The 12,795-nt window shown below is 37.3% G+C and overlaps 1 protein-coding gene across 1 annotated transcript; it reads right to left on the bottom strand.

Moving 5' to 3' along the window:
- Positions 1–5,788: 5,788 nt before the first annotated feature.
- Positions 5,789–11,012, bottom strand: LOC125272386 (pre-mRNA-splicing factor CWC22 homolog). The gene is made up of 4 exons (XM_048197180.1): positions 10,456–11,012; positions 6,787–6,847; positions 6,406–6,543; positions 5,789–6,175 (listed from the first exon to the last, which is right to left on the bottom strand). Exons 2-4 carry the CDS (start codon positions 6,845–6,847, stop codon positions 5,916–5,918), a joined length of 459 nt encoding a protein of 152 aa, XP_048053137.1. The 5' UTR covers positions 10,456–11,012; the 3' UTR covers positions 5,789–5,915.
- Between the last annotated feature and the right edge of the window lie 1,783 nt (positions 11,013–12,795).

Genomic DNA, 12,795 nt, shown 5'->3' with positions numbered 1-12,795 from the left:
GGACACGATGATCCTCGTCGTGGGCGATGTGGCTCATATCGTCTCGATCAGGCTCCTGAAGTCCTGCTTCAGGACCTCCATCTGCCGCAGCCTGGTGTCGTTCACCCCCGCGTGCAGAACAACAGCTCCGATGGTCTCAGCACCGCTGAGTATTGCGGGAACCTGCGCAGCGACATCGAGAACACAAGCACCAGGAAAACAGTGACTGCGCACCTTACCTTTGGCTGTGGTAGCGTGGACGTGGCGGACGATGGAGTATCCGATGACCATGGCGTCGCGTTCCGCCTCGCGAAGAGGGGAGAAGCGGTTCCGCGTCAAGACCTCGAAGACCGGGGGCGGCGGCAGAGGAGAGGTCCTGGTCCTAGGCCTGGCTCGCGCCTTCCACTGCTGATGAACCCAAGGTCCCTGGTGTGATGGCGCTGGAGTGAACGAGGTCTGGGATGAACGCATTCTGGGTGCTCAAAGCCCTGTGCAGAGAAACACACGGCGTAGAGGAAGCAGGAGTGTTAATATCGCGCTGCAAACTTACAGAGGATTGTTGAGTGTCAGCACGGGATGTTTCCAGCGCTGTCTGCCGCTCGCATAGCTCGGCCTGCTTCTCGAGAAGGGTCCGAATCTGTCGCTCCACGGCCTCCAGCTCCAACTGCACTGCATTTAGCTCAAACGTGTCCTCACCTGCACACAAAGGTAGAGAAACATCCGATACACTCGCCATTAGAACAGACGAACAATAATATAATGAGAGAAGAGTACAAATGCTAGAGTGACCACGCCGCTACTGCTAACAGGCTAAAGCTAATAGCGAATGTTCGGGAAGTCGGATAAAACTAGCGATATCAAGGTAATCCGAGTTTTTTTTATATAAAATAATGTTGGGGATGTGTTCCCCCTCCGAAAAAGAAAGAGTGATAGGTTATAAGTTTGATTTTAAGAGACAAAAACAAGCAATTAGGAATCAGCTCGACGGAGCTCTGCGGCAGCAACAAACAGGAAGTGTTGTCACAAACAGGAAGTGAAGTGTAAGGCAGAGGGCAGAGTGTTATGTCATTTATATGTAACAGAGACCAATTAGTAAGAGCTTTGTGAGTAAACCTCACTCAACCTAGCCTCAAGAGATGTAACAGAGACTGATGCTAGAGGCTTATGGTCTTTAATGTCGAATCCCGCTTGGAGCTGTGCGAGTAGGACCAGCTACATATACAGCTCGGGATCAACATCAGAGTAAGTAAATTGAACATTTGGTAACACTTTATTTTGATGGTCCTTCTATAGATAGTCTATAGATAGTCTGTATATAAGTTACTATACTATAAGTTACTTTACAAGTGCATATCTACTTGATCTCATCAGGATAGTATCTGTAGATTGTCTATTAAATGTTTTGTAACAAGCAATACACTGTATGTAACATGTATACAGCTATTAAACAGTCTGTCAGTAAAGTGTTACCAACATGTAATCCATTTAGGTTGTAGATGTTCAACAGCATATTAACAGACATGCAACAAATCCTCAACAAGTTTTCAGTACTCTAAAATACAGCAAAGTAAGAGCTTTTAAGTAGTCAGCATGTAGCTATTAACCAAAGTATCAACAGACTTTCACTAAACATTCAGTTGTCTATCAGTAGCAACACAAACATTTCAAACGAACTTTGTATGTATCAGGTTACTTACACTTAATATTTTGCTTTCGCAAGGATTTTCAGAAGCGCTCAACTAACAGTTTGTTGCATTTAAATTACATTTCAGTAGACTGTCATTTTACTTTGAGGTGAATTCATATATCCATCTGTTGCCATATTAGGCCCATCAAAATGAAGTGAAAATCTAGGAAATGCTGTCGAATGACTCTTACAAGAATTTTCAGGAGTGCTCCACTGACTGTTTGTTGCATGCAAGTTACGTTTCAGTAGACTGTCATTTTACTTTCAGGTAAATTCATTTATCCATCTGTTGCCACATTTGGCCCATCAAAATGAAGTGAAAATCTAAGAAATGCTGTTGAATGACTCTATAGGCCAACATTAAAGACAACATGGCTACCAGTCGTCAGTGGATTTTCAGCAGACAGTCAATAGATAGTAAGTACAGACACCAATAAGTATTTGGTCTAAGATTAAGAAAATGACAGCACCACAGTACAAGTACATATCTGCCAAATGGGAAATAAATACCAGAGTCATTAGTTTGTCCAGCCAACTGCTTTTAATGAACTGCTGTAAAAAACAAATAAATAAATAAATAAAAATAAAGTGGACAGCATTAAATTAACAGACCACAGAAAAAGTAAACATGGGGAAAAAAGTATAGTCTGTTTTTAGAAAACAGCTTAGCCTAGACTGACCAAAAAAAAAAAAAAAAAACTTTCTGTAACAATACTTTCTGTAACAATAAAATGTTCCCCTCAGTTCAAACACTGTAGCAAATGACAGTTAGAAATATAAACATTGCAAACATCCTCTTAGCGAAGAGCAAACGTAGCAAACAAACTTATCACTTATTCAGACAAAAAGGCAAAAGTGAACCTTTAATTTTCATCGCTAACACTTTTTTTTTAACATCTCCCACAATGTGCTCTCGGAATTTCTCCGCAAACTCGGCTAGCTTCCCTGGTGTGAAGCTGATGCTGTTGAACTGCACCCTGTCCGCAAAGTACAGCTCTGCGATAGGGGCGAGCTGGGCCACTGCATTCCGAGAGACACCCTCTTTTCTGAAGGCTTTGGTCATGGTGGCTCCACGTTTTGTAAGCTTCAAAAGCCTTTTGTATCGACGTATGACATCGCGCACATTATTCGCTGAAAAACAATTTAAACAAACAAAAGTGAATACCTCAATGGCAGAGATACACCCCAACCAGTTTATTTTAAATAATATGAGGCCATATGTTTCTTTGGTTGTATTAAGTTTTTAAGGCCAGTGATTTTTTTAAATTTAGTTTAAAAGAATTTAACACATTTAACCCACCTTCAAATAATTATAGGATATTAAGGATATTAATAATAAGGATATTTTCTTACTTTTGTTTGGTTTATTTTTCCAGATCAAGTTAAAAAGTAAACATCTTGAAAAGTGGATGTTTTAGAAAGTACTGCGGAAAGTTTTTGCGCCATCTAGTGGTTTAAAGAAAAAATAAAATCTAGGGCGCCTTTCACCCCGGGGGGCCTTTAGCCCTGTTGTGCCCTATATATTAGGGGTGAAACGGTTCTCGGTAAAAAAATCGAACCATACCATTCTGCACACTCGGTTCGGCACACACTTGCACCACGGTTCATCTGTATCTGACGACGCATACACATTTAGGATGCCGTAGGCTATGCTTTATATAACCAGTCATTTACATCATTTATCATCACCCAGGTGTTGATAGCGCACGAGCGCAGATGAGACCTGAACAGCACACGTTGCTATCTGCATTTAACCCAAACTCATTTAAGCCTTTCCAATTTAAACATTCAAGTGCAAGTCGCGAAAGAGAATGCGCGTGCTGTGAGAAGACTTGTGCACTCATCCAAATATTGAGGACTCTTTCAAGTCTTGTGTTTGAATGGACAAATTCACACAAAATTATGTCAACATACCCGACCTGGCAAGTATCCTAGCAAGCATAGTCGTTATGTCTAAAGTGAACTTATACACTCGAGAAAGAATGCATGTGTTCAGTTTCAGTGTACTGATCTGTGTATTGTGTCTTAAAGAGACAACAGCCCTTGCATTCCTGCTCTCTGAATGTGTTTTTAATGTTAATCAAACAACAAAAGACAAGGAAATCATTCATTGCCCATGATGGAATAGTAACTTAATAATTAATAATGACTGATCTTTATTTAATTTATACTGTGAAGATTACATGCAATGTTGTTTTACATTTTATTAGCTACTTTATTCAATTTCTGTACCTTAAAACTGGATACATGAAAAACCTGAAAAACTTTATTTATTTTTTATCTTTGCTTTACTGTGTTTAATTGTGCTGTTTAATTATTTGTTTTATTATTTTATTTTCTTTATTTTTATTTGACATACCGAACCGTATTGAAACCATGAGCCTAAAACCGTGATACAAACCGAACCGTGAGTAATCTGAACCGTTGCACCCCTACTATATATAGTTTTTTACTTTTTTAATGTTAATGCCTGTTTGCATAAATCACTCAATTGTGTCAAATTATGTCAAAAATTGTTTGGAATCCTTAGAACCCATTATCTCAAAACAAGATTTTATGACGGCCAACATAGTAATACATCAATAGAAAGCTAAGACGTTTGGAGATTGTGTTAGTTTTGAAATTGTAGCTTTATGACACAGCAAATTATATAAATCACATCTATAAATTATATAAAGACTGAATGAGTGAACTCTTATTTTATAGTTTGTTACAAATATTGTTTGTCATTTGCTATTTTGTTTGTTTGAAATAGTGGGAGCACTTTATTTTACAGTACGTGTACTTTCCTGGTACATATATAGTAATTACGCTGTACATACAGGTAAAAGAGTGGTAACACAAGGTACCTGCTAACCTGCTAGTTGGTCAAACTAGATCTTAAGTCACAGTCTTAACATAGAGGCTAAGTTTATGCAACCAGCCACAGGTGTAACTTACACATTAACTAACTGGTATATTCACTGGTACGATCATAGCAAGTACATGGAAATAGGACCATAAAATAAAGTGCATCCTTGTACATAAACATTACATGGGAAGTAACTGCTCTTTAACGTTTGTAATAATAAGCTTAAGCATATTAACTAGTAAGGACTGTAAAATAAGATGCACTGCTGTGGAGAGCAATTTAGCATTACCAGTTCATAAAACACTACATAAAGTTCATACATAGTGCAGCAAAACAATTACTTTATTTCTTGAGAATTTTGTTTTTTAAATGGCATCAGTGAGAAAACACTATTTGGTAAACCTCTGTTTTGTACTGTTGTTAACATGCACACACTGTAAGTAAGTGTCCGTTATGTGTTTCCACACTTGTCAGTGAGTACAACATAGTTACCATGTATATACCACTAGTAAGTACAGTAATGTGTCTTAGTTACCACACATAAGTGCCTGTTATTACCCACACTTTTCCATAAGTACAACATACTGTAGTTACCATGTACATTTCATTAGTAAGTACAGTAATGTGTCTGTTAGTTACCATATACGGACACTATAAATAAGTGCCTGTTATTACCAGCACTTGTCTATATGTTCAGAGTAATTACCATGTTTGTACCATTGGAAAGTACAGCAGTGTTTCTTATTAGTTTCCATGTACATACAGTAGATGTCAGGTAAGTACCTTGTGTTACCACTCTTTTACCTGTATGTACAACATAATTACTATATATGTACCAGGAAAGTACACGTACTGTAAAATAAAGTGCTACCGAAATGGTTTTTACAGTACTTGCCAGTGTACTACTGTTTAACCCAGTGAGTTCAATCACTCTAAACATTTGGAAAAAAATACCCCTAAACCTAATTGGTGGTTTACTTAATGACTTAAATTACTGTTTTTCGCACACAAATATATCATGACTAATGTAAATGAATTAAGCATGGAAATCATCATCCAGTATTATTCTTTAAAAAAAATCTTTAAAATGTAATTTTTTTGTGTTTCAAAGATAAAACAGTGTACATTATACAACATGAGGTTGAATAAAGTTTCCGTTTTCATAAACACATTTTTGTCTGTGGAGTGTGGACTGTAAGTGTGAAGATGTGCAAAAGTATGGAAATTCTGTTTTATATGCAGTGATCCACACCTCTACCTAACTGCCTCTTCCTGTGCTATACAAAATGTGGATAAGTATTTATAAGAAAGTATTTGCATTGCAAATAAATAAATAAATAAATAAATAAATAAGTAGCTTATCATTCACTATGATTTAAACAGAAAAACCATAAAAAGTCAACTGTGTTTACCTCGTTTTATCTTGTCATATTCATTTTTGCCCTTCTTCTTGTTTTTCTTATGTTTCTTGCTTTTGTTTTTCTTGTTTTTCCTTTTCTTTGTTTTTCTTTGAGTCTCTTCAGAACTTGAACTTGAAGAGGAATCATCACATGATTCTTCTGTGACCGATGACTCTACATCAGTTGATGTGTTCCCATCACTAGTTAGGTCATCAGCACCACTTTCTCCATGTGCCACTGAAGTACTAGGAATCAGATCTGAATGAAGAAATATAACAAATATTGCATCAAAATCAATACAAAGGCAATATACATTTTCGATTTCCTTTTATTGTCATTGCATGATACATACAATGAATTTCTGGTGTACTATCTGAAACAGTGCTCAAAATACATTTTACACATCTAAAATATATATCTATACAATCTAATATATTCTATGTATATAATAATGTATAGATTATACAATTAATGTGTTGAGCTGTTACTTTGCTGTGCTGAAAGCTCCACAACTTGCTGCCGAAGCTCGCTGTTCAAGGCTTCCAACTCATTCACTTTATTTTGTAATAATTCCGCCTTGTTCTGCCACATCAGTATTTCTTGCTTTATTGGCTTCATTGTATTCACTGGAGCAAAACAACAAACAAAAACACAGTGACCCTTTTCACTGTTGTAAACAGTGATTACACATTTATGTAGTTTAGTTATATACAGAGTTAGCAGCACTATTATACACAAGTATCAGATCATACAAATATATAAAGACATAACAGATTTCCTATATATTGAAGGGCACAAATAAACTAAAGAAACCAGTGTGAAGTTAGGTGTAAGAAAACTGCTATATAATTATTTGTCCAATGACTTACCTTCACATTCATCCTCTACATTTTCTACATTGCGTTTTTTGCAGGTGTTGTAATGTGACATCTAATAATCAAATAAATAAAATAATTAATTAATTAATTAATTATGTTACATACAGTAGCATGCATACCATAAATCATTTCAGTGGGTGGAAACATTTTCAAGGTAAGACCATGGGATAGTTGCAAAGACAGTCTGGTAACACTTTTCAATAAGGTTCATTAATTAACATTAATTAACATTAATTAACTAGATTAGTTAACATGAATTAATAATGAACTGCACTTCTACAGCATTTATTAATATTTTTTAATGTTAATTTATTAAAATCAAGAGTTGTATTTGTTAACATTAGTTAATGCACTGTGAAGTAACATAAACAAACTATGAACAGCTGTATTTTTATCAACTAACTTTAACAAAGATTAACAAATACAGTATCAGATGTATTGCCAAGTTAACGTTAGCCAGTTCCCCAAGGGGTAATCAGTCTTACTTTGTCTTTTTAGTGATAGATTTGACCAAAGTTTTTATGTAAGTGACTTAAAAACAAGTCTTAAAAAAATGACTTGATGACTAAGCAGTTCATGCAACAGCCCCAGTTTGACAATTGACAATGTTTAATTTTTCCACTTTGTCATTGTTATATTTCTGGTACTTGTATAGAAAAGCTTTTAGGCATTAAAAAGAAAATAAAAAAAAATAGTTTACTACTAGTGACTAACTACAATATAGCCTGATACATTTAAATGGTTCACACTATAAGTTTTGTTTTATAGAAAGCCAATCACTTTTCACGTTGTCAAGTGACATAGTAACTTTAAGTAAAAAGCTAAATAAAATACCTTTTTTCTGGAGCGTTCGATCACACCGTGCAGGAGTTCAAAAATGGCTTTTCTGCCGATAAGATCCACTGGGCAGCAAAACTTTTAAGCACCATAGTCTTCCTCAAGAGAGCGCTTGGCTGCTCCGAAAGTCGAATATTCTATTCGAGTCTGTCTTATAACACTAAAACGTATATTTAAAAAAATAAATAAATAAATAAAAAGTACAACATATAATTACAATGTATCTGACATACGAATGAAAATCTACCCCGGTAAGCTTTAAAAATGATTAAATAAATTTTGTTTGAGTAATCGGAAAACATTGTGTGACGACAGCGCTGAGAAATGTATCAGGTACCTTATGACAACGCCGCTGGTGCAGTTGGGACAGAAAAACTACTAAATAATAAAACAAATAAACTTAATTAAAACTTAATAATAATTAAACGTTATAAAAACAAAGAGCATAGAGTATATTATTTTATTTAAAATAATAATTGTTGCCAAAACAACTGGGCCGTCAAGTCCCGCTCATTTCCGGATTTGTCTGTTCGCGCCTGTGATTGGAAACTGAAATCGCGCCGTTATACACAAATCCGCCGCGAACTCTATGGGCGCCGCCATCTTGCCTGCCGCCATTACTGCGTGCCTGCGAAGTGTGACGGTGTGACACTTGCCGGCCGGTGCCCTCTAATGACATTTCAATTAAAGCGCAACCTGCTCATTAAAGAAAATGTCTGGTGAAAGGGAACATGGGTAGATGATGTCAGGCAGTGGCCAAAACTTACAGATAAAGGTAATTTATTGACAACATAATGTAATAATGTAAAAATGTAATGTAATGTAATTAAGAAGTGTATTAATTGATGACAACAATAAAACCGAACGCTGTCATTACTAGCTGTGTTGCTAATATGTTCACAAGCTTAAGTTTCAAATAATTATTAGGCCATCCTTAAAAATATTCTTGTTTGCCATAACCCGACCGACCCTGTCAATTTAGGACCGACCAAATTAATTATTTTTTCCCCTTTTAGTCCGACCGACTTGCCGATTGTAATTGCATTAAGACCCACGGATTTTTTTTTACTCTTCAAACAGCTAATACAAATGCAATAAAATGTGAGACACACGCAATTGACGCTTTTCACACGCTCTCACGCCACACATCCATTTTCTCACGCACAGAAAAATCGCGAAGTAAAGAGGACACAGAGACCGACAGACTAGACAGAGCAGGTTACTTATGATAGAAAAAAATCTCAGCTCTCAGATTCTGTCAATTTTATTACGAAATTCAAACAATAAATACCGTTTTGGTGCTTGTAAATGTGACATGCTAGAAATACAGATTAAAAAATATTACAACATCAAACGACGTATAATGTTATGTTCTTGTAAACATGTTTTTCAAAATGGATTTATGTATTCACACTGTCTGAGGTAAATCTCTCAGAAATGACCGAACGCTGTCAGCTAGCAGCCCCTCACACAGAACCTGTTAAATCTTTATTATATTTTACTTATATCATTAAATAAAGTTGTTATTATAATAAAAAATGCATTATATTTAAATTGTTATTTTTAAATAATACTGCCAGCTGATAGGGCTCTCTGTATGTTTACAGCATTAAGTCAGGTGAGTTGTTTTTTTCTTGAGAAAAATGAATGCCTACCTTGTGTAGCCTAGCTAATATTTATCCAAATGAGTCAATATTAAATCAAATCACAATAATAATTAAATGATAATAATTGAATAAAAATAATAAAAAAGTGTAGCTTACCAGAAATTGTAGCCTACCATGTAAACATTGTAACATCATGTCACTAAACCTAATAAAATTCAGCTTAGTTACTAAAATGTTTTGACAATCACAATACACTTATTGTGATGCAATAAATTTTTTTTTTTTTTTTTTACATTTTTTACGACCTACCGACCATTTTTTATTTTTTTGGCTGTTACGGCAAACCAAAATATTTTTAAGGATGGCCTTAGCCACGACCAGTTGTAGCAATAAAATACATGTTCTTACAGGTATTCAAGATTATTTTATTAATCATCTGGCATGCGATGAGCCATCTCGGTTATGTGTTTCATCCACTTTTGATGCACATCTTGGTCCTCCGCTCGACCAGGAACTCTGTGCAATCCATATGGCCGTAAACATGGGCAGTCAATGTGCAACAAAGCTTCGTGGATTACACAAACGGTTTTATTCCAGGCCTGTAGTTTTGTGCTGTTGTTAAAACAACCAACCACACAACACGCTCTGCCCGGCATCACTGGACAGCATAGGTACTAAAAAAACTATATAGCTAACATCTGCTACAGCCTACGGGACCAACACGCTACTTCTGCTACTTCCTTAGCAGCAAGGCACGCAGTAATGGCGGCGCTGCTTTACTTCCGTGTTTCGCCGGATTTGTCTATAGCTCAACATTAAAAAAAAATATTTGAATTTGCAGGTTATGAAGTTCGAGTAGGAAGGAAGAAATCAAACAGAAGGTAAAAGAAGTAAGAATATTGGACATTAAGGCTAATCCACCGTGTAGATGAGCACTTTATTAAGAGGACTCATTGAGAAAGTTTATGTTAGTGAAACGAAAAAGTCACGTCTGAAATTAATAAAGTGGATGCAAAGAAAAAGATTACTCCATGGTAAAATGAAATGCAAGCGATGCAAGAAACGCATGAAAATGGTGACCTCTTCTTGCAAAGATGGATACATCTGGTAAGTATCTGATTTATTAATTTATGTGAAGTTCCTAAACGTAATTTAGGGAGGAGCGAGCCCATCTAATCTTCCAATCAACAGCCAGAGTATATAAGCAGCTGCTTACCTCTCTTCAGTCTCAGCTGTTTCAGCATCCGGTAGTGCCGTACTGAACGATGTCCGACACCACGGAAATTCCACCATCCCCCTTCAGACGACGAACTTTCCCCGTGACACCAATAGTCACATCTCGCGTAAGATCGGATCTCACAGATCCAAACACGGATGCTCTTTCTGAGCGCTCATACAGACCACGCTGCGGATAACCACTCTCTCCTCCACGCTCAGGATCGCCCGTTTAACTGCGCCTCATCAGTCTTCTTCACAGACTTCATCTCTTCATTCTACCGCCGTTAATACACTGATTCTACCCATTTCAAAAGGTCCGCCAACAGCCTACGTCAAGTCCTCTCCAGCTCTGGAATTAATTTCTCCCGCAGATCATCAAAAGCTAAACTCTACGATCTTCTTTAGTTCTAACAACAGTTCCAGGATGCCAACAAACACTTCAGCATCATAAAAGCAAGACTCAGAAGTTTCTCTTCCGACCTGATGTCCTGAACATAAACATTTACAGCACGCTAATCCACAGTCCGTTGCCGCCGCACGCACTTCCTCGTCCGCCGTTTTTTCCGCCCGATCAACAACAGCGGCCGCAAAAACAGTCCCGCTTTTCCAGCTCTTCCCATACGCAGCTCCACTCCTCAGGCAAGAACTATCCAAACTTACTCCTGTCTCCCGCACTTTACTTCCTTCTATGGATTATGAAATTAAGCCTCTTGAATCTTGAAGCTTTTAAAAATAAATAAATAAATTTACAGCAGCCATAAACCAGCCAGTGCAGCTAAAGAATATAGATGTACAGCTCAGTCATTCCATTAAGCAAATAAAAGCCTGGCAATGTTAAACGTGTAGTTTTCTGATAATATAATTTCCATACTAATGTGTTGCAATAAATTAAATATAACAATAATAATAATACTAACAGAGTTTGATGCAAGTAAATCATGCTCTAATTATGATGGGGTTTTATACTGTCTTTATGGCAGAATGTACGATCATGTAATATAATATATAGATTAGTAAATGGACTTTAAATTCCATAAACCTGTAGAGTAGTGGTCTGGGTTCAACATTCTGAAATGCACAGCATTCATGTGACTGGAAAGATAGTTGAGACGTCCTTCATTTATCACCGCTCCTCTGAAAACATGCATTCATTATAATTGAGCCGTGTATTCGATATGAGATTTGAAGCTTCAGTTTCATATGTAACATCACTAATTCCTTCTGCTTTTTCAGTTCTTTTTCAATCTTCTTCTTGATAAACCCATGCGCCAGGATGCCCTCGCAGATGGTTACTTCTCGCTCACCCAGAAAGCGGATCCTAGCGTGAGGCTGCCTCCGCTAGTCGTCCCTCACCCTCTATCCGTTTACAACTTGCCTCATTCCTCTCCTCCCTTCTGTTCCCCGCTTGCCAGCCCATTCTCTCGCAACAGCAGTCCCTCTTCCTCCTTTGGAGCAGTCATTTTTATATCTACCTCAAGCTTTGCAGCTAAGTGAGCAGCCTCTCTCTTCTTCAATCATTATTTCCCGGTTAGTTAGTGAAATGGACACCATCCAGACAATTTCCAAACAGTTCTTTTTTCAGGCCTGACAGAACATTTCAGCCGCAGTCTGGAAAGTATACCTGACTCCAGCTTGATCTGCAATAACTTATCCGATATAGGACCCGATATAGTGGAAGGCCTCATCAAAAAGAACTAGATTCCGGATTCATGATCCGTCCCTTTTGATTCTCCACCTTATTCCGCATAAGCCCAATTGGAGTAACCAAATTAGATGAATTCTCCACCACCACAACATAGACCAAGCAATCATTCTCATAAACCTGTATCCCATAGTAGTAACAGCCAATCTGTGGGGTTCCGAAATGTTAATTGCCCCTTAGAATTTCCGCCTGTTACCAGTTCATCATCATAGATGAACATATCCCAGGTCACCAAAATAAAATCACAGATGTTTTATCTTCTTTTTCAAATTTAGAACATTGGCTCTTGAAGCAGACTCCAATCAACTTCAATTCCTCCTGATTCAGAACTCTCATTCGTCTGGTCCATTTCCTCAAGACATCTTCATACCACATCCTCAAATACCATACTGCAAGCCGTTTCTCCCAGAACACTCCAATCCTACTGGACAGCTTGGAGTTCCTTCCTTCCACAGAGCTTTCCAGGAGTTTTCCCTCCTTTCAATATCCTTCATCTCTTACCTCCATCATACCAATTTAATTCAGGAACAATCAAAATCTACCTCAGTGGCATACATTGCTCTCCAAGTTCATCCATGGCCAACAGTGCCCCGACTCTTCAAGTCCCCAGATATCCCTCCTCATCAGAGGTTTACA

This window comes from Megalobrama amblycephala, linkage group LG7 (genome assembly GCF_018812025.1).
Source record: "Megalobrama amblycephala isolate DHTTF-2021 linkage group LG7, ASM1881202v1, whole genome shotgun sequence".
Classification (NCBI taxonomy): domain Eukaryota; kingdom Metazoa; phylum Chordata; class Actinopteri; order Cypriniformes; family Xenocyprididae; genus Megalobrama; species Megalobrama amblycephala.
The sequence above is the reverse complement of the archived record's forward strand: the minus strand, read 5'-3'. Positions and strand labels throughout refer to the sequence as shown.